The 27,265-nt window shown below is 39.6% G+C and overlaps 1 protein-coding gene across 1 annotated transcript in view; it reads left to right on the top strand.

The window, feature by feature from the left end:
- The window catches only part of Baz2b (bromodomain adjacent to zinc finger domain 2B), a 219,150-nt gene that overhangs the window by 158,978 nt on the left and 32,907 nt on the right, over window positions 1–27,265 (top strand). The window contains exons 12-20 of the mRNA XM_051166087.1: window positions 914–974; window positions 1,688–1,796; window positions 13,394–13,610; window positions 16,558–16,650; window positions 16,760–16,821; window positions 22,527–22,592; window positions 24,239–24,304; window positions 25,896–25,940; window positions 26,171–26,197. Coding sequence (XP_051022044.1) covers window positions 914–974; window positions 1,688–1,796; window positions 13,394–13,610; window positions 16,558–16,650; window positions 16,760–16,821; window positions 22,527–22,592; window positions 24,239–24,304; window positions 25,896–25,940; window positions 26,171–26,197 — 746 coding nt within the window. The remainder of the gene's footprint in view (window positions 1–913; window positions 975–1,687; window positions 1,797–13,393; window positions 13,611–16,557; window positions 16,651–16,759; window positions 16,822–22,526; window positions 22,593–24,238; window positions 24,305–25,895; window positions 25,941–26,170; window positions 26,198–27,265) is intronic.

The following is a 27,265-nucleotide window of genomic DNA, read 5'->3' on the forward strand; positions in this document are numbered from 1 at the left end:
TTTAACAATCCAATATTGTTACTCTATATTCTCACTCAACGACTAAAAAAATATGGGTTCGTATAGTAAAGTATTTTTGTACTGTTTTATACTTATTTTACTCTCAGCACTTTTGAATTTTTGCTTTTATTTTCAACAATCAGTCGTGATGTCCTACTTACTTAATATTTATTTGTATTTGTAAAACATACATTTTTTCTTTATTTCTTTATTTTTGTATTTATTTCGTTATTTTTGTATTTATTTCGTTATTTTTGTATTTATTTATTTATTTATTTATACAGCACTCCACCTGCATGTACACCTGCAGACCAGAAGAGGGCATCAGATCACATTATAGATGGTTGTGAGCCACCATGTGGTTGCTGGAAATTGAACTCAGGACCTCTGAAAGAGCAGACAGTGCTCTTAACCACTGAGCCATCTCTCCAGCCCCGATTTTCCTTTAAAGATAGACATCTAGCCACAATCCTCTTCCTGTGTGGTTTTGATTAATTAAAGTCCCGGTACTGTTTTGGGCCATTGATATATATGCACATAGAAATGTAATTGTCTTTAAATATTTGAGCCAACTTTTAAAATTTGTAGCATCTTATAGACTTCCAAAGAGGACAATGAAATCTCTGCCAGCTGTTTCCCTCCATATTGTCTTCTTTACCCTTGATAAGTAAGAGAGGAGCTACACAGTTTTACTGTTGTGGAGAAAGCCCAGGGTCTGTCATCAGGCCTGAAGGGGAAGTAACTTCTGTCTTATGTAGTATGCTTTGTTGAAAACCATGTAGAAGTAATACACTTTTCATAAATGTACAAATCATCTGTTATTAAAACATGTAAAAAGAACAATTTCTGAACTATCAGAACTCTATCCTCTGTCCATTTGAGTATTTCATGCCCTGGTTGACTTTTCTTAAAGGTACAAGCAAAAGACGGAGAGTGACGGAGGAGCAGGAGCTGCGGGTCCCCGTGGAGTACGGGTATGCGACAAGGGCTTGGCTCCCGTCGTGTGCGCGTGTCATGTGTGTGCCTGGTTTCCTATGCTGGCCTCGACATTAGTGATTAGGGAGAAGAAGAGCTATAACAAAGGGCGAAAAGCTAGTTTACCAGAAAACTGGAAGCACACCCCGTGTTCTTATGAAGGTATTGCAGGGTTAGGAAGGGCTCGTATGACCAGAAGGGACCAGCAGCCAGTCACATGTCAAAAGGACAGGAGTGATGTATCAGAAGGTTACCAAGACAGAAATAGAAACCAGTGACAGATGTCAAGAAGGGCAGACGTACTCAAGGAAAGATTGATTTAACCGGTTCTTGTTACAAGTAACAGTTTAGACAAGGTGCTCAGGGCCCCAGACATAGAGCGGCTTCTGTGTCCTCTTCACACTTGGAGCTCTCTGCTGTTACACAGTTCATGTGCGCTGGCGCCTTACACAAGTGTCGAAGCGCTCAAAAGTAATTCCAGCTGTGATTTCTATAAAACTTGATAGTTTCCTGTTTTCAAGTCAAGTCTTTAATTTTATAAATGAATTAGCCGAAACTCTCAATCATTTTTTAAAATGGATGTATATGAGTTACATGACTGCATGTTTATTTGGGTTTTCATTTTTTTTAGTGTTTTCTGAAAAGCACATGTACTTTTTTAAAGCGTAATGAAATTCAAGTTTGTTATGACGCTCATTTTTGCTGTCTGTAGCTGGCAGAGAGAGCCAAGGGTGAGAAACCTCAGTGGGCGCCTTCCAGGAGAACTGGCCTACTACGCGCCATGTGGAAAGAAGCTTAGGCAGTACCCTGAAGTGATAAAGGTAAGTGCGTTTCTCCATGCTCCCTACATTGACTTCTGATTAAGCCAAGGGAAAATGCAGTCTCTTGTCTGGGTCTAATGTACTTAACCTAAATTGCTCTCCTAAATATGGACTCTTCATAGCATATGCAAACATTGATGTCCTGAAAGCTAGCTGCACATCAAAGCTGGCTTATAAAGACCTAAGGTAAAAAAAAAAAAAAAAAATTATACAATTTTCTTTTTTCAGTATCTCAGCAGAAATAGAATAGTGTATGTCACAAAGGGCCATTTCAGCTTCAGCATAAAGATAAGAGTGGGTGACTTATATGAAGCCAGAGATGGACACAGAATCTGCCTGATCTCTCTCTCTCTCTCTCTCTCTCTCTCATGCACACGCACATGTATCTTACCCTTACATCCCCTCTGCTTACCCCCCACCCCCCTGTTCTTCTCAGAGAAGGGGAGGCCTTCAAAGGCAGCCAACCAGTCCACCCTGGCACCTCAAGTTGCAGCAGGGCCAAGTGCATCCTCTTCCACTGAGGCCTGACAAGGCAGCCCAGCGAGGAGAAAGGGACAGGATCTGCCTTTTAAAGAAGTCTTTGAACCAAAAAGTAGTACCCTAACATAAATGAAGTAACAGCGCTCTGCCTGCATGTACACCTTAAGGCCTGAAGAGGGCATCAGATCTCATTATAGATGGTGTGAGCCACCATGTGGTTGCTGGGAATTGAACTCAGAACCTCTGGAAGAGCAGTCGGTGCTCTTAACCTCTGAGCCATCTCTCTAGCCCTCTCACTGCATTTCTTTTTTGTTTTTTATTTTTGTTTGTTTGGTTGGTTGGTTTGGTTTTTCGAGACAAGATTTCTCTGTGTAGCCTTGGCTATCCTGGACTCCCTTTGTAGACCAGGCTCTCACTGCATTTCTTAACACAACGCTCTGATGAACTCACTGAGACTTCAGCCAGTGCAGTTTTAGCAACAGAGAGCTTTTGATGTAGTACGTGTTTTTCATATTTAAGTAAGTTCTTTCTTATTAGTTGAATCAACAATTTTGTACTTTATAAAGTATAACAAAATCTGCATTATTAGCATAAAGTTTTACCCCAGATAGGTAAAACAGTTTTAAGAAACCCAGTCTGGATAGGCAATTCATAGGACACTACAAAGAAGGTTTCAAAAACCTCATGATTTCAGGGCAGGATCTGGTCCGTCTGATCACACCACACTGTGTGATCCGCTGTTGCTTTTTTTAAAAATTAACTTGGCACGTAGAGATCCTTGGTGTTAGGTGAGTGGAACTTCTAATCTTTTACAGGAATGTGGCTTTAAATTAACTATACCTTCTGAACATACCACCACAGGTCCCACTAAACTTGCAAGTTAAATATACCTTACACTGACTCTCCAAAAACAGCTTCCCAGAGGCCTCATCTCTGTGATATCTCCTTGGTGATTGTCCTGTTGCTCCTTTCTTTCTTTCTTTCTTTTTTCCTTTTTCAAGACAGGGTCTCTCTGTGTAGCCTTGGCTGGACTCACTTTGTAGACCAGGCTGGCCTCGAATTCACAGCGATCCACCTGCCCCTGCCTCCTGAGTGCTGGGTTGTTGCTCCTTTCTTATATTTACCTGTAATGCTTATTAAAATCTTGTTACCATTACCAGCGCTGTTGAAAGAGTCTATAATTCAAGAATGATGAAGCATAGATTCTTGCTACACATGCATAGTCTTGTCATGCCAAACAATAAAATAATGACCATTTTCTTCATTTCCTTTATTTATCATATAGAGACAATTATAACAATAATATATCTGTCTTGTGAAATTACGGCAAAGTTAAAATGAGATAATATGCTAGAAAATGTTTCAAATGCTAATTAGACACTTGTTTTGTTTTATTTTTTATTTTTTAATTTTTTTTTTTTTTTTTTGACAAGGTTTCTCTGTGTAACCTTGGCTGCCTGGACTCACTTTGTAGACCAGCCTAGCCTCGAACTCACAGAGATCTGGCTACTTTGGCTTCCCTGAGTACTGGGATTACAGGTGTGTGCACTGAGCCCTGCTCATAGTTGTTTTCTTGACTGAAGCTCTTCTTCTTCGGGCCAATTGTAAGGCACAGAAATGTTTTTGTTTTTGTTTTCTTTTTGGTTTTTTAAGACAGGGCTTCTCTGTGTAGCCCTGGCTGTCCTAGACTCACTTTGTAGACCAGGCTGACTTTGAACTTACAGAGATCTGCTTGACTCTGCCTCCCCTGTGCCAGAATCTCCAGCCTGGCTTGTATTGGATTTTTGAGACAGAATTTCTCTATGTCTCTATGTAGTCCTCAATATCCTGGAACACTCTCTCTCTCTCTCTCTCTCTCTCTCTCTCTCTCTCTCTCTCTCTCTCTCTCCTCTCTCCTCTCTCCTCCTCTCTCTCTCTCCTCTCTCTCTCTCCTCTCTCTCGCAACTCTCTCTCTCCTCTCTCTCTCTCTCTCTCTCTCTCTCTCTCTCTCTCTCTTCTGGAACTAACAATGTGTGTGTGTGTGTGTGTGTGTGAGAGAGAGAGAGAGAGAGAGAGAGAGAGGGGGGGGGGAGAGAAGGTGGGCATTTCCGTCTTCAGTGTAGGAAGTTAGATTTCTCAGAAGATGAAGCGAATCCCAGGTCACACTGCCTCAGTAAGGCAGAGCTGTGAGTGCTCATGTGAGCAAGCATGCTGGAGCTGAAAGTTCTGTAAGTATGTTCTGTACACATATCACAGAACCCATCTCTCACTGTCCCTGAGAGCACTGTGCTGTGTTCTGCTCTGTCTTACTGCTGGCTTTACAATACAAATCTTGAGTTTTAAAAACTTCTGCATAGAAATACAGGGTTTCTTATTTTGACTTTTTGTTTGTTTGTTTCATTTTTGTTGTTATTTTCTTGTTTTTTGTTTTTTCAAAACAGAGTTTCTCTGTGTATCCCTGGCTGTCCTGAAACTCACTTTGTAGTTCAGGCTGGCCTCAAACTCACAGAGATCCATCCACCAGCCTCTGCCTCCCAAGTACTGGTATTAAAGGCATGTGCCACCATGTTCAGCTCTTGATTTATTTTTTAAAATTAAAACTCATTTCAACTCAGTTAGTCATCAGATTTGTTTCTTTTTTAATCGTAATAAGTCCCAGTGTTTTAAATATACTCATTACACACTAGCTTTGTTTTTTAAGTCACAAATATTTTGGAAAGTAAGAACTTTTAGAATTTTTTATTTTTAATTTTTGGTTTCTGTATCACATCTTTGTTTTATTTATATCAGAATCATCTTTATTTTTTTAATTCAATAGATTTTTGCTGAGAGGAATGCTAATTGATATTCAATACATGAAGGGTTTTTGGCAATCTATCAATAGTAATTAGACTTAGTCTATAAGGCCTCAGTCTATAGAGCAGGATGTTCTTTGATATTCACACACAATTAGTGTTGATCCAAATGCACAGTGTCTTGTTGAATTCAATCCCAGTTAGGAGCTTAGACAAGCTGCTGAAGCTGTACATGCTTAGCTAACAACACGTCAGAGTGTGCACAGGAAGATAACACAAATTCTCAGATCACCTTTTAATTCAGAAAAAAATTTATTAAGTTAAATTCATTTTAAGGTACTTTCAGAGAGCTAGTATTAAAGGTATCCAAGGACATGTTTTCCTTAATGAGTCAGAAAGGTTCGTGCTTTCAGAATTTTTATAGGTGCAAAGCCTTGTATATTTCTATATGTTGCATTTATGTGTTTAAGTGTAGGATTAATTGGAAATTTATATAATTATGCAAGAGTTTTCTGTGAAAATTAACAGGTTATCATTTTGTCAGACTAACTGATGTGGAAGAATATTTTTCTTGTAGTGATGAAAACAAATGAATATCTAAACTAGAAGCTTCTTACACCGTTTCTAAGATATGATCTAGGCTGCCCACCTGACCCAGGCTGCCCACCTGTCCTAGGCTGCCCACATGACCCAGGCTGCCCACCTGACCCAGGCTGCCCACCTGACCCAGGCTGTCCACCTGACCCAAGCTGCCCACCTGACCCAGGCTGCCCACCTGACCCAGGCTGCCCACCTGTCCCAGGCTGCCCACCTGACCCAGGCTGCCCACCTGACCTTGCATTTCAGACCTGGACCTCTAGACTTTCCTGTTGACCACAGTTTTGTCCCAGTGACTTCCCACTGAGTACCTTGCAGGCAGGGGTTTCCTATGGTTAGAAACATTCACAGAGGACTTGATCTTTGACTTGTTGCTGATTTTCTTCTTGGCCATGGAGGTTACCTTTTGAACTTGTGGTCAATTCCAGACTCCGTGTCACAGCAATAGGGACGGTCTGAGGTGTGATCACCAGTGTGCTTTGTGATGAAGCTTTTACACTGGAGGACCAATACCACATTCCCAGGTTTCCAGAACTTCTGTAGTTCACCAGCAGCCAGCAAGTACAAAGCAGGAAGGAAATTTGATTAGCTAACTTTTTGGAGGATATAAAATACTGTTTCGCACAAATGCACTCTTGTCACACAGTAGTAGTTGTCTTGTGTATAATATTTCTGACTTTATACAAAATGTATAAAAGCCTAATGGCTAACCATATATTAAAATCAAAAGTGCATTATACCCAAAGGAGTCTAGTGTGGCCTGTATGCCTGCAGCCCCAGCAGTGGGTGAAAAAGGAGGGAGGGCTGCAAATGTGACGCCGTATTGGGTCTGTGTCTTTGAACACAGCAACAACAACAGAAATCCAAAACATGAAAAATTACAAACACATCAAAATTGATAATAGCTTTAATTGCTCATGGTAGAGTAGACATTTTAGTTTTCTTTTTTGTTGTTTTCTGTGTTCTAAATTTTACTTGAATTAAGTATAGAATGTGGAAAATATTTTTCTCCAAATAACACCTCTTACTTTATAGTGCAATGAAGCTAAGAATATGTTATTCTTCAAATACAGGAAGATTGAACATAAGGATTTTAGGTGCTACATGTACAAAAATTTGAATATAACATAATATAATATAATATTCAACATAAGATAAACAGTAAGAACCATTTTTAACTATATGAAATCTTAAGTGAAAAACAACAATATAATGGTTATCTGTCAAACAACTGAAACAGATGCCCGTAATTCGAGAGAAGTAGGCTTTAAAAGGAAGGAGACCAAACTTTTATTCAATAAGAGTCTCGTTTGAGTTCACGCATACGGTGAGAGCTCTGTGAGGTCAGTGGCTGGTTAGCACTGTGCTAGCTAGATTTCAAATGCTTTTACCAGGCCGGGCGTGGTGGTGCACACCTTTAATCCCAGCACTTGGGAGGCAGAGGCAGGCAGATCACTGTGAGTTCGAGGCCAGCCTGGTCTACAAAGTGAGTCCAGGAAAAAAATCAAATGCTTTTTACCAGTTTCCATAAAAACCCTGACCTAAAGGGCGATTGACTTCATAAAACAAGGGTAGCTCTCTGAAGGCCTGCTCTGCCAGCCAGCTGCCTCCAGCTCAGTCTCTGGCAGTTCTGCCTCTTTGCTGCTCTCTGTGGAAAGGATGCCAAGAGATTTGTCTTTACAGAATTCTGTTCCATTGCATCATAAGATACTTGTCGATCCTTATATTTGTCATTATTTTTATTTTATTTTTTGGTTTTGGTTACCAAAGTAATAGAAAATGTTTGTGCTGGCTGGGTAAGTTTGGAAGAGTTACTTCTCTCCCCTGCATTTGCCTCTTAAGAATATAGGGTGCTGTCACAGTGAGGTGCCATAGCTGGTGGCAAAGACTATTTAGAAGTGTCTGGTGATGCACTCTGATAAGCATTTGTGCGAATTGTCATAAATGAGATATTTAAGAGTCACTTTTTAAAGGATTCCACAGTTTTCACCAAGTATGTTCAGAGGCATTTAGGACATTGAGTCTAAGAAAGAAACAAAACAGAAGACAGTACAGAGATCCCCCAAAAGGGAGGACACAGCACGGAAAGATGTACAGCAAATGAGTCCTCACGGTTCAGAAACTTTCTGAGAATGTTTTTGAAGGACTCTATTTAATGGCATGTTTCTTTCAGGAAATAACCATTTTCAATCACTTCACAAATATTTATGATAAATAACATCCCCAAATTTTCCCCAAAGACATTTTTTGTTCCACAGAGGAAATTGTGAACACCCCTGTTACTGTAGAAATGAAGCTGAAAGTCTAAATCTGAAGAAAAACTAATGTTAATGGAGAAACCAAATAGTCCATTAAAATGCAGATTAGAAAGAAGTTGTTACCCGGCAGACTTCATCCCTTCCTGCCACGTCCAGCTACAACGAAAGTGCTTTTCTAGTGAAAAGTCAAAGCAGCCCTTGTAATAATTTGGGCAACACATGGTCTTGGGCACAATTATAGTAATAGTGATTATTTGAAATTAAGTAAAGAACGAAAGATTGGGAGTCAGCAACCAGAGTTCTAATCCAGCTCTGCTGTTAACTGCCACCCCTGTGCACCCTAGCCTGGCCGCATATGGGCCCTGGGAACATGAATGATCCGCCCGGTCAGGGGAGGAGTCTGGGGAGTTATGTCACTGCTTTATCAGGTAGGACGTTACTGTCTAAAAGTCAGCAAGCCCCAGTGTAGAGCTACTGAAGGTCATTTTGAAGCCATTTCTTCTTTTCACATCCTTTCTTTGCTGGACTGAGCCCAGAAGCCACTCAGTCCTCCGCAGCTGTGAACTTGAGGGTCACCTATTTGATCCATGGGGACAGCATAATCAACAGTGTGGAGATAATTGTATCAAAGTACTCCTTTCCCCACTGTGTGTAATGGGTGACATCCCTCGTCTCCCAGAGAAAGCTATTCTTGGTCTTTATAGCTCTTAAATGCTACTCAAAATAGTGTGTGGCACTAATGAGCTGTGTCACCGGGAGAGACCAGGCTGCCTGGTGCCCTTGGTGTGAACTACACCAAGCTCTCAGCGCTGCTCTGGGATGTGGGGAGCAATGGCAACACACCAGGCCCCGGAACAACCGGTACAGCCCCACTTTCTCCATGTTAGTTTTAGCACTTTTAGTAAATTGTAAATTGTCAGAATCTTTGAATGGTATTTGATACGTGTGCTTTGCTCATGTCCTGTGGCTTGCTTAGGCCTGTAGCCCATGCAGTTCAATGTCCCATGTCACACTGAAGCACCGAGCCTTATTTACCTCCCTCCCCTGAAGTGCACATGAGTATGTCAGATCTTTCCCATCTCTCCTCTTCTAAATCAGAGAGACGGCTCAGCAGCTCAGAGCACTTGCTGCTCTTGCAGAGGACCCGGGTTCAGATAACCCCAGGTTCAGGGGTCCTGCACCATCTTCTGGTCTCTGCGAGCACCAGGCAAACCTGCAATAATACTGTAGTATACAGGAAAACACTCATAAACAAAATAAAAATAAGCAAAACTTTAAAAAAATATATCCTTTGTATTTTAGCCACACTTTGAACACTATTTCATGTACGCGATTAAGAATAGATTTTAAAAGTACACTGTTAGGTAGAAGTTTTTTTTTTTTTAAGTTTATTTTTAAGCTGTTTTTAAATTTACTAAAAAGTATTTAGAGATAAATCTGTTCACTAAATGAGTAAGAATTCTAAAGTTGTCATAACAAATGCCTCAGTCTAGATTTCAACCAAAAACCACAGCTATTTTACTTCCAAGACGTAAGATGGTAAAGCTCCTTCTGTGCCAGGTGCGGTGCTACATACCTTGAACTCCAGCAGAGACAACTGGATGTGTTAGAAGCCAACATGATCTATGAAACAATTACCAGGCCAAGCAAGACTATAGTGAGACTCTGTCTCAACAACAACAACAAACAACAAATCAGAACCCCTCATTCACATCAAAAATACAGCATCTCAAGTGTTAACTTGGAAAACCATTCCTCAGAGGGATGAGTGGAGTTACAGCTCCACACTGAAGTCTGCATACTAGTGCTGAGAAATTGGGCAGCTGGACCACTTAGATTATTCAGCCCTCATGTACTCATTAACTATTGACTTAGATATAGTTTTTCCTTCGATATAAATCAGTTTCCAAATATTTAAAATCAAACAAAATGGAGCAAGAAGTGAAGAAGACATCAGGACACCATGTCGGTGCAGGACTGAGATGTGAGAGCACCCCTGACTGCCTAGCAGGACTGAAACGTGAGAGCACCCCTGACTGCCTAAGTAGGGTGATACCTTGTCAGTTTTCTGCTTGGCGCCTGGCTTTCCCTTTTCATACCCAGGGGGTCTTGAGCTTTTGTGCTTTTTCCTATAGGATGCAAGCCTTTGCCTCCCCAAATGGAGACTCAGGGTGATGTGTGCCTGGTCCATTGAGACATCTTCCAGCCCTAACTTATCAGTTCACTGCTGCTCATGGTGTGGTCCTGAGTCACCCACACTAGGGGAGCCTGAGCCTGAGAGACCTTCACATGCTGCTGCTCAGTCAGGCACGGGGCACAGGAGAGGCAGGCGGAGCTCTGTGAGTTCGAGGCCAACCTGGTCTACAGAGTGAGTTCAGGACAGCCAGGGCTACCCAGAGAAACCCTGTCTTGACGTCTCTCCCTCTCCATATAAAAAGCCGCTGCCCTGGGGCTAGAGAGATGGCTCAACAGTAGGAGCACTGGCTGCTCTTCCAGAGTCCGTGTCTGATTCTCAGCAGCCACAGTGTGGCTACAACCATTTGTGGTTCCAGCCCCAAGGCATCCAGTGCCCTCTTCTGGACTCTGCAGGCACCATATGTTGAGCACATACGTCCACGTACATCAGACAAAACACCCGTACGTGCACGTGAAAAAAAAAAATCAATGCTGTTTTCTGGACTGTAAAGATGACTCAGTGGGGAAGGGGACTCAGGAACCCATGTCATGGTGGACAGAGAGAACAGGCTCCATGAAGTTGTCGCTGAAGAGCACACCCAAACACAGAAATAGTAGTGACAATTTTAGAACTGAGAAACGCTGTACCTGTCCTTTCAGGGCGAGAGTTGTAGCTCACCTTTGATAATGTGCCACACAACACATTCTTAGGGAGACTGACTTTTACAAAAGAACGCATTGTTGCAGTCTTACGATAGAGTTGTACTTACCACACTTCCTTTTTTATGTTATCCATGTTGTCAGTCTTAAGTAAAGTGTAAAGGAATATAAATTCATAGCTCTTAAAAGGGGGATTATAAAATAATAAACATAACCTCCATGATGTCTTTTTTATATTTATCTTTAAAAAAAATTTTTTTTTCCCCTGAAACAGGGCTTCTCTGTATAGTAGCCCTGGATGTTCTGGAACTCTCTCTGTAGACCAGGCTGGCCTTGAACTCACAGAGAAAGGCATGTACCACCATACCCGGCTCAATCTTTTAAATCTTAATAAAGAAAGATTATTCCTAGGAAACATTTTTTGTCTTAAACTTCAAAAATTAAGGGAAAAAATGAATATTTTCTACTAATTCTGGGTAAACAAAGCCAACCTCAGGTAAGCTAACATTTTAGCTATAATTTTCGACTCACAAGAAAGAGCCAATGTACATGAACCAGGTGTTATGAATTAAATTTACCTTTCCTAAAGAGGTGGTTTTTGGAGAGCCAGGCCATATGTCCTGACCCACAGCTACTTGACTGTTAATAAGCTAAAGTGGTAATATAAACCTGAGATCTCCTAAGGATTCTTGTTTTCTGAAATCCAAGAGTTCAATGGCATTACGCTTCCTCAGTCCCAAGGGCATGGATGTAAACCATAGGTCACTGCTGTCTGGTACATTCCACGTACCAACGTACTCTCTTTTTTGACCCAAGCACATTTTTCTGAGTGGATGTAAAAGTAATTATATAAAAATTATATTTGAAAAAAAAATCATATAAGACCCTTAAACATTGCCTTAAAACAGGTTTTCATGTTCATAAGATGATCTTAAAAGAGAGTGCACATTGTTTACAGACTCATTGTGCCGTCTTGTCACTGGTCACAAATGTCACCTTAGTTATTTATTTATCTGGATTTCTATGATACATGCTCCTTTAATGCCTAAAATCCTAACTAAGAAGTGAAAACGTAGGGTAATACCAAGCTTCCTGACTGATGGCTTTCCGCTGAAGTCCCATGAGCCTGAAATGCAGTCAACACAATTGATTCTGCTAACTTTTTTAATCTTTAAAGACATTTTTTTCAAAATGGATATAAAATGTATTTTAACATACAAATCACTGAAGAGCTAGTGGTTTACACGGTTTTTAGCTAATAGATGTGGAATACATACACTAATTTTTTAGTCACATGTTTGCCTTGATACAGTCCTAAACGTAATCAGTCACTCATCAACTTATTTAATCTATATGTACATAGCTATCAAAAGATATAAGAATATCCTTGTAAATCAGATACAAAGTCAAGAGCATGTCTTGTAAAGGTGTGGTGGTTTGGTGGTGGTTTTCATATTGAATCACATTTTTTCCCTTGCTTTCTTTGTACGTTTAACCTCACTAGGCTTGTGAGCTATAGTGTAAGAACAGTAAACACAGCCATTTAGAAATATTGTGAAGATCAAAGTGTATAATGACGTCAGAGTGCCTGCAGCAAAACTGGATCTGTACTGTGAATTTGTAGCTATTTTCTTTTCTTAATTTTTTTTAGCAAGAATATTTGTAATTAACAGGTCCAGCCATTGTATTTAAATGGCTGGATTTTGTTTTTTGTTTGATGCTTTCAAATGTCAGTATTTGTTATAATTTTCAGTTGTTAAAATTTTCTCAATAGTTTGTCTTTTTTAGTCAATTGCCGGGCAAGGCTGATAAGTTTATCCCCTTTAAAATCTACTTACTTTCCTGTACTGTTTTTAAACTTGTCATAATTTATTTGTTGAAGAGACTAAATCATCTGTTGATTTCCTACAAATTGGGTTTTGCATGTATTTGAAAAAGGTACTGCTCAACCAGTCTTACTTTTAAAGTTATGGTGATTAAATCCAGACTCTTGACCAAATGCAGGTTTGCCTGGGGGTGGAAACAAGACTGCTTTTCCAGATTGCTCCCCAGGAGCCTGGTGCTAGCTGCTTGTCTCCTTTTGGATGAAAGGCAACCCAACCCATTCAAGGGCAGCTGTTACTTCATTAGTGATTACAAAAGACTAATGTTTTAACTTTCCCTTTCATGTGTTAGCTGTAATACTGATATATATATACACACACACAAACACACATATACATATACATATAAATAATGTATTACATATAATATAAGAGAAAGGTTGTCTGTTACCTGGGTAACTAATGTTTCTTGGTGAGTTAGTGCCCCTCAAAAACAGTCTTTAGGGAAGTCCTCATACAACTGATATTTTAAATATCTACCAACTGTGGGAATTATATTCAGAAATGATGATTATATTATGTATCTGTATGCCCATAAATATAGGTATAAGCCTCTTTGTATTTAAGGTGTAAATAATTTGAGTAACAATATTAAATATATATCATAGAACATGAAAAATTAGTTTTAAATTGAGTTTTTAAAAAGTTAAATTTTATACCAGCTGTATAAATTAAAAAATAACCGATTTTAACTAGAATTTCTATATTCTGTTGATCCCTCATTTTTATTTTGTTTGTAATATTTGTTTTTTTAATTTATCCATCAAAAGGGAATGCAGTGGTGTCTTTTGAAAGAAGAGGATGTCATTCCTCGCATCAGGGCAATGGACGGCCCGCACCGAGAGGAAAGACCGCCCAATCCAGATAGACCAAGAGCAAGAGAGGAATCCAGGATGAAACGCCGGAAGGGTCGCCCGCCCAATGTCGGCAGTGCGGAATTCCTCGATAACACAGATGCCAAGCTACTGCGGAAGCTCCAGGCTCAAGGTAGGGAGCACCCGCTGCTGTCGGTTACTAACGATCATACAAAAGTCAGTAGTCATCCTTCTGGTATTTTTGACTTGGGAGTGATTGAGACATTTCTCACATGAGGAAATAGGGCGTTCTTTGAGGGCGGTAGCTGTATCCGGAGTGGCACCTTCAGCTCTGTCCTCTTCTGTGAGCTACCGTCACAAGGGCCCTTTTACCCTGTTAATACTTGCGCTTGCTTGGCGCACGCCCTCACGTTGTGTAGCCTAACTTCCGGAATTCTTTTTAACATCTCCCAATTCCATCAAGTTACTGGAAAATGATTCCAAAATATGTGGATCTGTGAGGTAAATTTTCGGTCAGAGAGCTCTCCAGTTACCCCAGCGGTTTAATTTGGATTCTCCTGACCTCTGGGTTGTCAGAATGTTCAAATGATGGTGTGTTTTAGAAGGTGTCATAAGGGCACCTGAGAGTGTATTTATTAAGCTCAAATTACTCATATAGTGATCAGAATTGTACTTAAATTATCACCGTGGGGGCTGCTCAATCCTGTGACACAGGGAAGCCTTAAAAAAACAGAGTCTGAGCTATTTTGTATAAAGGTGAAACTTAGACCTTAATATGTTCACATATGTTCTTTCTCTACCATGAAAACACTCGCTCACTGGTTTCTTTTCCTTTTTTACATTTTTTAATGTAGTAAGGTGGAGGGGGGCGGTACATGTGTCCCCACACATTGTGAAGGTTACAGGACAATTTGGCGGAAGCAGTTCTTTCCTTTCACCGTGTGGGTTCTCAGGATCAAATTTAGGTCATCAGGCTTGCTAGTGACAGTCCTCATCCACCGAGCATCTTTTCCTGCCTCGAGCATTCAATATTGAACAATGAACTAGTCACTATATTTGGGCTGGCAAGATAACTCAGTAGGTAATGTTTCTTCCTGCACAGGCCTGGGACCTGGCATCTGTCCCTAGGATCCCCATGCAGGGTAGGAGTGAAATAATTACACTGAGCTGTCCTCCGACCTCTCCATGCCTGCCCCAGGCACCCACCCACACGCTTACAGCATACACCTGCACACAGTGATAATTTAAACAAGATTGTTTATATTTGCAAATATTTGAATTCTTGTGTGCCTGAGGTTTTGTTGTTGTTGTGGTTGTTATAGTTGTTTTGTTTTCTTTTTTTTTTAAAGATTAAGGAACAATGAATCATTTAACACCATTTCAAACAGTTTAAAGGAGTTATTTGAGGGGATTCTAAAAGCGTCTGTTATTTATTATTATATTATTATCCTCCTAGGATTAAACTGTTCTTAAATTTTGGATTAAGTTCACAGAGTAGTTAAGATGCTAAATGCAAGTTTTGAATATAGTTCTAAACATTGTAAAACTGACAGAACCCTAAGCCATCAGAGAATAAAGATTACAATCTGACACAGTTTGGATAGGATAATGACTTTCAGTGCATGTAAATAAAGCCTCCTTTTTCACCAACAAACAGTAGCACCTTACATTGTATACAGTAGGAAATAGCACCTTCCCCTGATGTCACAGAACTGAGGACATGGAGACAGCTCCCCCCTCGCCCCGAATCCTAAGAATAAAGAGTGCTCTCTGACATGCTCAGATTCAGTCATGCTAGAATGCTTTAGAGTATTATGGCCAAAGAAATGCGTATATCTGAAAGATCATTAATTCTATGTTGAATTAGCTTATTTTAAAACTAAATACTTACCTTTGAAATTAAGGCAGATGTGTAATTTTTGTTTTGTTTTAGTTTTCTTGTTTGTTTGTTTTTGTTTTTGTTTTTTTTTTTTGTTTTTGTTTTTTTTGTTTTTTTTTTGAGACGTTTCTCTGTGTAGCCTTGGCTGTCCTGGAACTCTGTCTGTAGACCAGGCTGGCCTCGACCTCAAAGATCAGCCTGCCTCTGCCTCGCAAGTGCTGGGATTAAAGGCATGCATCACCACGTCTGGCTTCAGACATGTAATTTATAAAGTTTTTGTTAGTATATATTTATTGTACAGTATTTATTTATTGTATCTGCCTCCTTATGATATTTTTAAAATTTATGAAACTCATGTTTCTATGAAAGAATTTAATTTAGAGTGAAAGATCAACTTTTACGAAGTTTTTTGTTTTTGTTTCTGTTTTTTTTTTTTTTTTTTTTTTTTTTAGCAAACTTCAAGACTTTTTAAAGAAATTATTTTTATTTTATGTGCATGGTGTTTTGCCTGCAAGTATGTCTGTGTGAGTGTGACAGATTCCTTGGAACTAGAGTTGCAGACAGTTGTGAGCTGCCATGTGGGTGCTGAGAATTGAACCCATGTCCTCTGGAAGAGCAACCAGTGCTTTTAAACCACTGAGCTATCTCTCCGGCTCCAGGAAACTGTTTTCTAATCACATGTACTTTTCAACTTATGACCAAATTGAGTCCTTAAGCCACAGGTCAGGGGGAAAAAGCCATTCAACTCTTAAATGTTAAAATGTGATTATTTAAATATTGAAATGTGTTAATCTTTCATTAGTATGATAGTCCCCTAGCATATTGTTATCAGAGGCTGCTTTCTCTGTGTCCCAGTTTAGAGGTGTTTTACTTCTAAGGTATTAACAGTATGCTGGGTCTGTTGTGTAACTCAGAACATTTTAGTGATGCCTGTGATTTCCAAATACTGAGCGTTATCGGAAGGTGGAAATGTATCTTAGTATCAGCTTTCGTTTTATCCTCCAGTAACACCTACAGTTTGTTACATAAAATTAGACTCTTCCGTACCCACTTCCCTCGGTTGGCGGCCGTTCTATGCTGGGGAACAGGCAAGCCATTTTCTCCCAAACTGCTCTCCTGCCCAGTCTTCCTAAGCATTGGGTTGTTCATGGTGACACAGCACCAGTTTCACATTATTTGAGCTTTTGTAGAAATGTAAAGTTGTCAATAATACCCTTTGAAATTTGCTTTTGTTTTTCAGAAATAGCCAGACAAGCAGCTCAAATAAAGCTTCTGAGAAAACTTCAAAAGCAGGAACAGGCCCGGGTTGCCAAAGAAGCTAAAAAACAGCAAGGTGGGTGACTTAAGTGCTTGGACTCGAGGGGCGGGAGCTGAGGACTCAGAAGAGGCTGGCCTCCCCGTGTTTCTGTGATGACAGTGCGCGCTTTGGTTCCTCTCCACAGCAATAATGGCTGCTGAAGAGAAGCGGAGGCAGAAAGAGCAGATGAAGATTATGAAGCAGCAGGTATGCTTGCGCGCTGAGATGGCCTTCCGTGGGCATCCGTGTACACACGTGTGGGTCCCACCCAGATTTCCTTTGTAGCTGCTGATGGCCATGGTTGTCTCTGTCTGTTCAGCTTCTGTGACTTAAATAGTCTCCTTAAAAAAAAAAAAGGATTTATTTTTATTTGATGTGATTGGTTGGGTGCTTGCCTGCATGTATATATTTCTACCACTTGTGTGCCTGGGACCCATGGAGGCCAGAAGAGGGCATTGGGTGATCTAGAACTGGTGTTCCAGATGAGTTTGGCCACTATGTGGGTACTGGGAACTGAACCCACTTCTTCTGCAGGAGCAGCCCGTGTTTGCTCCACCCTGGCGGTTTTTCTTTTTTTAAGGTGTAGGATGGGAATTCAGGTTCTCATGCCTACAAGGTAAGCACTGCTACCTGAACTACCTTAACTCCTTATTATTATTTTTTAATTTTAATTTTTTAGAATTTCGTACATGAGTGAAATGTATTTTCTCTCCAATCAAATTGTTTATTCATATATAATATATATACATATATATGTATGTATATATATGGACACACATGTATGTATGCATGCATTTGTGTATGTGATCTCCATCCTACTTAGTCCAATTACTGTTCATATGTACATGGGTGTAGAACTGACCTGTGGGGCATGCTTAACATATCCTGGGGCTTGTTCCTGAAAAAAACTGACTCTTCCTTTTCCCAAATCCATTCGCTGACTGTAGCTCTAAACTAGAGACAAGGTGTTGTGTGCTCTTTCCCCACCCTTGCTGGGATGTCAACCATCTTGTTGAGTTCACCTTTGCAACATTCCTTTGATTTCCAAAAGAAACTATTTCACAGCAGTCTCCTGGTGCTCTGGCCTCCTCTTCCACGATGTCTCCTAGCCTTGAGTGACATCATTGTCTAAGCGATGAGGCTGGGCACGCTACAGTCCCCCTTTCCTGCAGTATGACCAGCTGTGCTGCCCTGTAACAGCCTCTATCTAATGCAAATAGAAACTCGTTTTTGAGGGTGAAAGCTGTGTTTCCTTATTTAAGGATGAGTAGAAGACACTTGCATCCTATATCAATTTAGCAAATGGTAACGGAACAACCAGCCTGGTGAGAGCTGCCCTGTGGTGCAGCAGTGGTATTAACAACTAAGAGCTCTCTGATTGCACTGGAGACACACTCAGGAAGTGGGAACTCAGGCCCAGTCCTGTCAGCCTAGGCAAGAACCTGTTGATGGGATGGCTAGGAAACCTAAAAGAACCTCCCTCAAGTCCTTTTTCTTAAAGCTTTTAAGCAGTGAAATTTTATCTATGGCATTATGTAAATAACACTTATAAGTATTTAATAGACTTTGAATTCAAGTCGGTACCCTGAATGATTTTCAGAATTTCTGTAGGTGGTTAGAAGGTATTGCTTGAACGCCCAAGTTTCATTAAGAGAATTTGTTTAAAGCATGTGCACTATTAGAGGCGGCAAGATGGCGCAGCAGGTAAAAGGGCTTGCTGCGCAGGCCTTTGCTCACTTCAATCCCTGGAAGCCACAGAGCGGAAGCAAAGAACCAATTTCCAAAATTGTCATCTGACCACCACGGTGCACCAGGGTACATGTGCACCCAGCACCTAGAGTAAAGCACACACAATACATTTAATTAATTAATTAAAATTAAGTTAATAATACACCTCCCTATTAGTAGAAGACTGAATCTAGGTGTTCCGGAAGGCAGTTTGCCTTCACTTCCTCAGCAGGTTTTTAGAGCACTACTTGCCGTATCCGAGGTCCCCTCGTGTCTGTGCTGCCGCTTTCCTTTCTTCAAAACTAATTTTGGCAAAACTAAGTAATTTAAAAATGGGCAAAATATTAAGTGATGAGGCGTATGAACTATTTTTCATCTCCACATGTTCATCCAAAACTAAAACAAAAGAAACAGGGAGAAATCCTTACAGAATGGGAAAGAGGAAGCAGTTCTTGTTAGCTTTCAAGGAGATCACTGCGTTACTATGTGAGAGGCTGCTAACTGCAGTGCGCGGCTTGGAGCCGGTGACATCATCTCTGATGTTTCTTCCAGAATTAACTAACCAAATGTGAGCGGAGCCCATTCCTGTTTAGAATGGAGAGTTTGTTGGCAGGCAGCCTAGAGTTAAGTGTGGGCTCTCCTGCTTAATCATTTTGTGACTAAGGGAGTTTCTCTACCTCGTATGTCTCCAGTTCCTTTATAAAGTAAGATAAAGGTGGCTGGTGGTTAAATAACATGATTTAATATACAGTGCCTTCCACAGTCCTTTACACCAAATAAATGCTGGTTTTGACATGTATATAAAATACACTTTTTACCATAATTTAAAATCACAATTTGTAAACTTAAATATCTTCCTTTGTTTATTGTAGCTACCTAACATTGTAGTAGGCTAAGTAAGGCACTAGTTATTTTAAAGTACTATACATCCTTGTAGGACAGTGTGTGCTTATCCTCCATCTTAAGGCACAATACTGCCATTCTGTTACACTTTTTGTAGCTTCTTTGATTTTTCTGTTGCCCAAGGACATATCAAATTATCTTCCTATTTTATACTCAGCTTTGTGATTTTTTTTAAAAATTTATTTATTTTTATTTTATGTGCATTGTATGTCTACGGGTGTCAGATTTTGGAGTTACAGACAGTTGTGAGCTGCCATGTGGGTGCTGGGAATTGAACCCGGGTCCTCTGGAAGAACGATCAATGCTCCCAACCTCTGAGCCATCTCTCCAGCCCCAGCTTTGTGATCTTAAGTCTAGTGCCTGTGACCTAAATCTTCGCATTCTTTACTGCTGATTGAAGCAGCATTAGGCCCCTAAGCTCTCAGCAGCATTCATTCAGGCGTGTATGTGACTAACCTGCTCAGATTTTTTTGTTGTTGTTGTTAAATAATGACCATGCCATTTTCTCTTATCTTAATGTATTTGGGAGTCCGGGTGTTTCTGGGTTGCGTAGGGAGGCCTCGGCCTCGTGGGTCTCCTGCAGGTCACCAGAGTAGCTAGGCTTATGGATGTGTGCCAGGTGGCCCTGAAGTACTAATCTAAAATAAAATAGAATCTTGTTCTTCTCATTCTTTGGATATTTTTGACACAAGGACTGACAAAACCAAAAACATCACCAGGGCATTTTTCTCTTACTGTTTTTTTAAATATGTAATTCCCATTGAAAATTTTTTTCTTGGCCATTTCATACATGCGTTTTACCTATAGTAACCCCTCACCTGCTCTAATCCCCGTCCTCCCCTGTTTCCCCACGTTTCTTCCCTACAAGTCATTTCCCACATTCTTGCCTTTTGTTTTTATTTGTGTTTTTGTTTTGCGTTCCCTGAGCTTAACAAGGGTCATCTGTGTGACTATGGGCTTGGAACTATCTATTGAAAATTGTCGGATTCTTCAGTGGTTACACAGCTGATGACAATGACTTTCTTGTTCCCATAATCCACCAGTAGTCAGTAGTCCAGCAGGGACAGGAAGGGCCCTGTGGTCCCTGCCCTGATTCACTGCTGACCAGTGCTGTCTTGTGTAGGCACAGTACATGGAGCCACAGCTCCAGTGAGGTCATCACTGCACTGACTGTGCTGTGTATGGAAGACTGCATTTTGCAAGCCCCCATCCCCACTCCGTCCCTGCCAGTATTGGATATTGAACCCGGGGTTTTGTGCGCGCTGCATAAGCACTTGACCACTATGGGAGTATGTGTCCCCCATGCAAGAGTCCTTAAAGCCTTCTTTCCAAGATTTTGGGAGCATTACGATGAAGTAGGGCGAGCCCAATCACTGGGATGTGAGTAGAATTTGACTATGTGGACTAATTGTTAGCATTATAGCAAAAACAGTTGCTATGTAGGTCTCAGTATTCTCACTTTAAAAAAGATTCTAGCTTCAATTACTAAGACTCTTTGATAAACAAGACACTGTATATGGAGTAGCCATCTCAATACATGGTGCATGCTGTCATAAGAAGCTTGTAAGACTTAGAGATGGTGTTAGTCTACATCTGTCTCCAAATATCATATATATGGTAACGTTTTAAACTGAATATTCTTAAGCCCAGATTATTCTAAGAGTCTCTACTCATATCTGCACATAAAAGAATGGTGCAATGCTTTTCTGATTTAAGGGCATACTTCTTTAAAAATCTAGGATTGACAAGAACATAAAATCTTCCCCAAGAACACATTTCCTCCATGCCAGGGGATAGTGGCACATGCATTTAATCCCAGCACTCGAGGCAGAGGCAGGGAAATATCAAGTTCAAGGCCAGCCTGGTCTACATAGTGAGTTCTAGGACAGCCAGGGCTACACAGAGAAACCCTGTCTCCAAAGAATGTTTGCTCAGATGTCAACTTCTAACACAAGTAGATAATTTAAATAATGATCCTGCAGTATATTACTTAGAAATAACACAAAAATACCTGCTTGGGAATTTCTTTTCTGCTAAGCTGCAGCTAGTGTTCCATACCAAGAAAGGATCGCCAGTAACATAATCATAGAGTGGATAATCCTCTGAGTTAGATCTTTGATTCCTCAGATCTCAGGATCGTATTATACACCTACAGAATGAAGGGAAATTCACAGTGAAGAACAGCTTCAAGCAGCACATCTGGGAACTGAGAGAAACACAGCAGTGCTTGACACGGATAAAGTGTGTCTGATAGAGAAATTCTCGCACAAATCTAATTTGAAGTAGGAAATGTTAGGGTTTTGGTTGTTGTTCGGTATTTATTTCTATCCATGCCAATTTGAAACGTTCATAAAGAGCATTATAAAATAAAATTTCTAAATGTGATTATAACATGAAGGTTCCCCCCCTTTTGGTTTTTCGAGACAGTTTCTCTGTATCCTGGACTCACTCTGTAGACCAGGCTGGCCTCGAACTCAAAGAGATCACCTGCCTCTGCCTCCAGAGTGCTGTGATTAAAGGTGTGCGTACCATTGCCCAGACATGAGGGTGTTTTTTAAAAATCAAAATGTGAATTCCTATTAAAATTTAAATGAACGTTAAATTATAAAATGTACCAGTTTTATATATTTACATACCAGTTATCTCATGTAAGTAAATTCCTAGATTATAAATGTCAGTGAATTCATTATAACATCATGTCATATCATTTATAGGTGGGTTGAAAACATTGCTCATATCATGCTGTCGACATGTAAAAAGAATTTTAGAATTGACAATTATTTTTATTAATGACTGTATCGTTGTGTAATAACACACAGTAATGCTTTTAAAGCATTCCTTAAGTGTATGACAAGCTGACGAAGGTATGCATGTAAATTATTTTATTTGTTCAAGTTCACTTAGGAAGTAGTAGTAATCAGTACCTCTGTATTTCTTTATGTATTTTTGTATTATTTTCTGTATATTTCTGTTTTATTTGAAATTGCAATTACTTGTAAATACTGTCTGGATATATAAGTTTAATCAGCTTTGTTTTCCCTTCGGTATAGTACTCTAACACTAATAGTTTACAATTATGAGAAAATTTCTAAGCTTATATGTGTGAGTTTAAGACATGCAAATATAATCATCTTACGAATTACTGAATTTTGGATCCAGTAGGGGCAGCATTTAGTAATTTACTAGTCATGTCTTAAAGTTATCTGACTCCAGTTAAAATAGTAAAAATATTGTTACTTTGATATTTATTTTATTTCAAATTTTCATAATTTTTTCTACAGGAAAAAATTAAGAGAATACAGCAAATCAGAATGGAAAAAGAACTCCGAGCTCAGCAAATTCTTGAGGTAGAATTCTTAATTTAACATAGTTAAGATACATGCTCATAAAGTCCTAGAATGTTTCAAATGCCCAGGCTTTCCCTATTCAAAGGAGTACATCCACTATAAAGGCTCTTCAGAAAGTTGTAGATTGAGACCGTCTTTGGGCCTTTTTAGCAAGTAGTGGTTAAGTGCCAAGAAGTAAAACAGCCGAACAGGAAAGAAGAAGACGACTTGAGCAACCAGCTGTCAGCTCGAGACTTCACCCTCAGCAAAGCCCTTAGGGCATATGGTTAGCCATTTGCTTTCCATGTAGAAACAAATGTTTATAAAGCAAACTTTTAAGTGCAAGAAGTTATAACAGTATCAGGATTCCTAGGGTACCTTCTTCCTCTGCAAGCTGACTAGAGATATGGTGTGTTAATATAAAAACTAGAAATCAGCGAGAGGAGACAGAGGAAATGTGGGATTAGCACAGGATGTGGGGGTCCAGCAAGAGTCTGAAACTGTTTACTGGAATAGCAGCTTTCAACACCCTGTTGCCTAAAGTGTTGCTCTGTCAAATCGTGAGATAACAACCAGTGCCTAGAAACAGTTACCTCATCATCAAAGCGGTTACCCGTTTGTCAAGAAAAAGGCAAATTATGTTTTGAGTCCTAAATCCAAAATTATTTCCTTCAAATATAGCAAAAATAAACTTAATATTTTTAAAAAGATTTATTTAGTTGTTATTATGTATATAGTTCTCTGCCCGCATGTACACCTGCAGGCCAGAAGAGGGCACCAGATCACAGTATAGATGGTTGTGAGCCACCATGTGGTTCCTGGGACTTGAACTTGGGTCAGTGCTCTTAACCTCCAAGCCATCTGTCCAGCCCCCAACTTTTAATATTTTAATATTTGAAATTCCTATACCCTCAGCTGTTCACGCACTGCTGCTTTATGGAAGGAATACTGTATTGCCCGAGGTCTGCGGAGCCCTAGCTTCTTTTTGTTAGTTTAAGTTAATTTTCCAACTCTCAAATTAAAAACATTTATTTTTTAAGACAAATAAACAATAACTAGCAGATAGATAGGGACTCCTAGACGGTCGGCGACTTCAGGTGCTGATGGCAGATGCTGATGTCAAAGTGCAGGCTGTGTCCTCATAAACAACAGATGCTGAGTGAAGTCCCTGTGGACAGCGGGAGTGACATCAGATCTACAGCATTTCAATGTTTACAACCAAGTAGTGCATTTCCTTATCCAAAATATCAGGAATTAAAGGAAATTTCAAAAACTAGATGTGTGTTTTAAGTGTGTTACAGATTTATATTTGAAGTTCTGTTTACCAATTATTACCAATTCTTTATAAATTTTTTCCCAAAAATAATTTTGCAGCCTCCACAATGCAGTAAATGACAATCATTGTTCTTAAGTGTCAAGATAATAAACTGTTTTTCAGATGTTTACAGTTTATAGAATAAAAATTGTCATCTTGTGATTTTTTTTTTTAAAGGGTGTTAATCTGTAGATTGGTGACAATGTGATGTGTGGCTGGGATATCTGTAATTGTCTGCATATGTGTTACATGACTGTTTTGTACCTTGTGAGGCATGTAGCTGCAAGTCTGAGGTTATCTGTAAGTCTTAGCAGTGCTGTTGCATGACTCGAGACCTGTTTTGCATGCACAGGCTAAAAAGAAAAAGAAGGAAGAAGCGGCAAATGCCAAATTATTGGAGGCCGAGAAACGAACAAAGGTTAGTTTAGCTGAGAACCAAGAGTTTTTATTTCCAGAAATAAAAACTTCATTTGCATAACAGCAATCATGAAAAAAAAATAGGTTTTTCTCAAAACTCATATTGAAAAATGTGTGTAAATGTGTGCTTTCATTTGTATGCATATTTTTGTATGTTTTTATTTCTTAATGTAGGTTTTATGTGACGTTTTGGTATTTGTAAATGGAAGACATACTCAGAAATGCGAACTACTGCATGGCATCTGGATTTAAGTTCAGCTTGATAAGAATGATCTCCCAGATTAGTTTGTGTGTCATTTATGTTTATGCTTCTGACTGTGCCCCAAATCTGACTGTTCCTTCATAACTTCCCGTTGATGTCCAGTGTTTTGTTAAAAATAGAAAGCATCCTCTAGGCATTGTGATACAGACTGTCCTGCTGACAGTCAGAAGGCTCAGGAGGCTGAGAAGTTAAGGACAGGGCCAGAGCAAGACCCTACTTGGAAAGCCAGACAGATAAAACTGTCCGCTGTCATTACATAGTAATAAAATAGGCCCATTATGTTATTTTAACAACATTCTGGAGGTGTTTTGGCTATGATCTGCAGGTATGAAGTGTAGCTCTTTCTTCCTTCCCACTGAGTTCTGAATGAACCCACTGGTGCTGCCAGGTGCCAGCACAGCTCGCCCACACAAGAGCCAGGGCAGGCCCTTGCCGTTCACTTGTTCAGTTTTTGTTTCGGGAAACCACAGTATGGTGCTCAGGATGAAACAGAACTTAAGCAGCTAAGTAAAGCTCTCCTTCTAAACTCTACCCTAACTACAGTTTGCAGTCTTTCTTCTCCGCAAGAAAGTTTTTCTGGATTTTTGTTTATTTTGTTTTGTTTTGTTGAGACAGGGTTTCTCTGTGTAGCCTTGGCTGTCTTGGACTCACCTTGTAGACCAGGCACACAGAGATCCGCCTGCTTCTGCCTCCCCCAAATCCTGGAATTATAGGAGTGCGCCATCATGCCTGGCTAAAGAATATTCTTAATTCTTCTATCCTTCTTTATATTTACCCTTGAAATTAATTTTATCTAGATTTTACTTTGCTAAACAATAGTCAATAGGTAACAATCTTATATAATTGTTTTGCATTGTACCACACACACACACACACACACACACACGCAGAGAGAGAGAGAGAGAGAGAGAGAGAGAGAGAGAGAGAGAGAGAGAGAAATGCATGCACACATATATCCATGTATACATAGAGTATATTTGGGACTTTATATTTAGCATGAGAAATGACTTTAATATGCTAATTTTAAGACATGAATCATACTTTATTGAATAATTGTTATAATATATATGGCTTTTATATTGCGATGTCATTCAGTTTAGTGAATTTGCCATTAAAGTTTATTGTTGAATAAATCATTGAATTTTAAGTTGAGGAAACATCTTGTTACTGATCCCACTACACAGCTTGTGTTAGCTACCTAATTGGGAAGCTTTTTCTGTGGTTAAAGCTATTAGAAGGCTAAAACTTTGCCGGAAAATGAAGCCTTTATTACTTAGTGTGTTTTAAATGTCTCCTAACAACCATATTTCAAAAGTCTCTTATTTTTAAGGAAAAGGAGCTGAGAAGACAGCAGGCAGTTCTTCTGAAGCACCAGGTCTGTATGTGCAGCACATGGAACGTCCTTTGTGATTTGGCTTAGCTATTTGGCGGGGAGGGAACTCTTCAGAATACGTTCTTTAAAATTACTGATGTAATCCCTGCTTAAATTCCCCTTGGTCTTACAGTTTATTGCCTTGCTTTGGTATTGGTGTCTTTGGGGGGTTGAATTGGTTTTATGACTCTGTGATTTCTGTTTCATAATGTTGTGCCAACTCTTTCTGCCAGGAGTTGGAGAGGCATAGACTAGATATGGTATGGGTATGTTTATTTTTGTACATCTAACACCGCATTGTGATTTGGTTGTGATATGGTTGTCATAGCAATGCATAAAGTGTAGCACTGGCTGCTGTCATATTACATACTGCTGCATGGCTTTACAGCACAGTGCATTGCCTACATCTGCTTGTCTGTCTATACAGAAGTGTGATACGTCTTTAAGATTCTTCTCATTGAACTGCATAAAATTCCTGTCTAAAAATGTACATTACTGATGTCACAAGTAACGTTGATTCATTATAAATTTAGATATGATTATGGCCCATATTCTCCCATCCTTGTAAATGCAAAACTGCCATTAAGTGCAATGGGAATTTTGAATTTTCTGGATAAGAGAATATGAAATATATTCTGATTTTTATGCCCAATTTTTAGAAATATCCCTTTGAGGGACCAAATAAAGTAAATCCAAAATGTTGATTAAATATTAATATGAAAAATTTACATTAGAATTAGTTACCAAATTAAGGAAGTGCTTACCTTATTTCTATACTGGGCATTTTGGATTACTCTTATTCGCCCATGGTTCAGCTTTTGTGCTTCAAACAGTGCGTCAAGCATCAGGCATCAGTAAATAGGAATATCACATTTCATTGGTTTATGTGTATGAACCATGACTAATTTAACTTTCAATTAGTACAAACACTTTTTTACAAAAAATCTTTCTAATTTATGGATGGATTTAAAATGATCTTATACTTGAAATGAACGTAACCAATTCTAAAACCACAATGTAAAAGTGACTATGGATTAATTTCTACCTGACCTTACATTGTAAGAACAATATAGCCTGTAGTGACACTGGCTGTGGTACTTGTGGCTTTTCTAATAGCAGATAGATGTAAGGTATCTGACCTGTCCCAGCCAACCGTTACGCTTTTTGTTCTGGCAGCTTTGGAAGGAGCATCACAGCTGACCATAAGTAAACCCTGTATGCTCTGTCGACACTGTGTCCATGCTCATTGCTTCACCTTTTTGCTGATTTGTTGATTGCTCTTGTATTCGCTTTCTAAACTTGAACTAAAACATGCACAGAATGGCCAT

Source organism: Acomys russatus, chromosome 24 (genome assembly GCF_903995435.1).
Source record: "Acomys russatus chromosome 24, mAcoRus1.1, whole genome shotgun sequence".
NCBI classification, from domain to species: domain Eukaryota; kingdom Metazoa; phylum Chordata; class Mammalia; order Rodentia; family Muridae; genus Acomys; species Acomys russatus.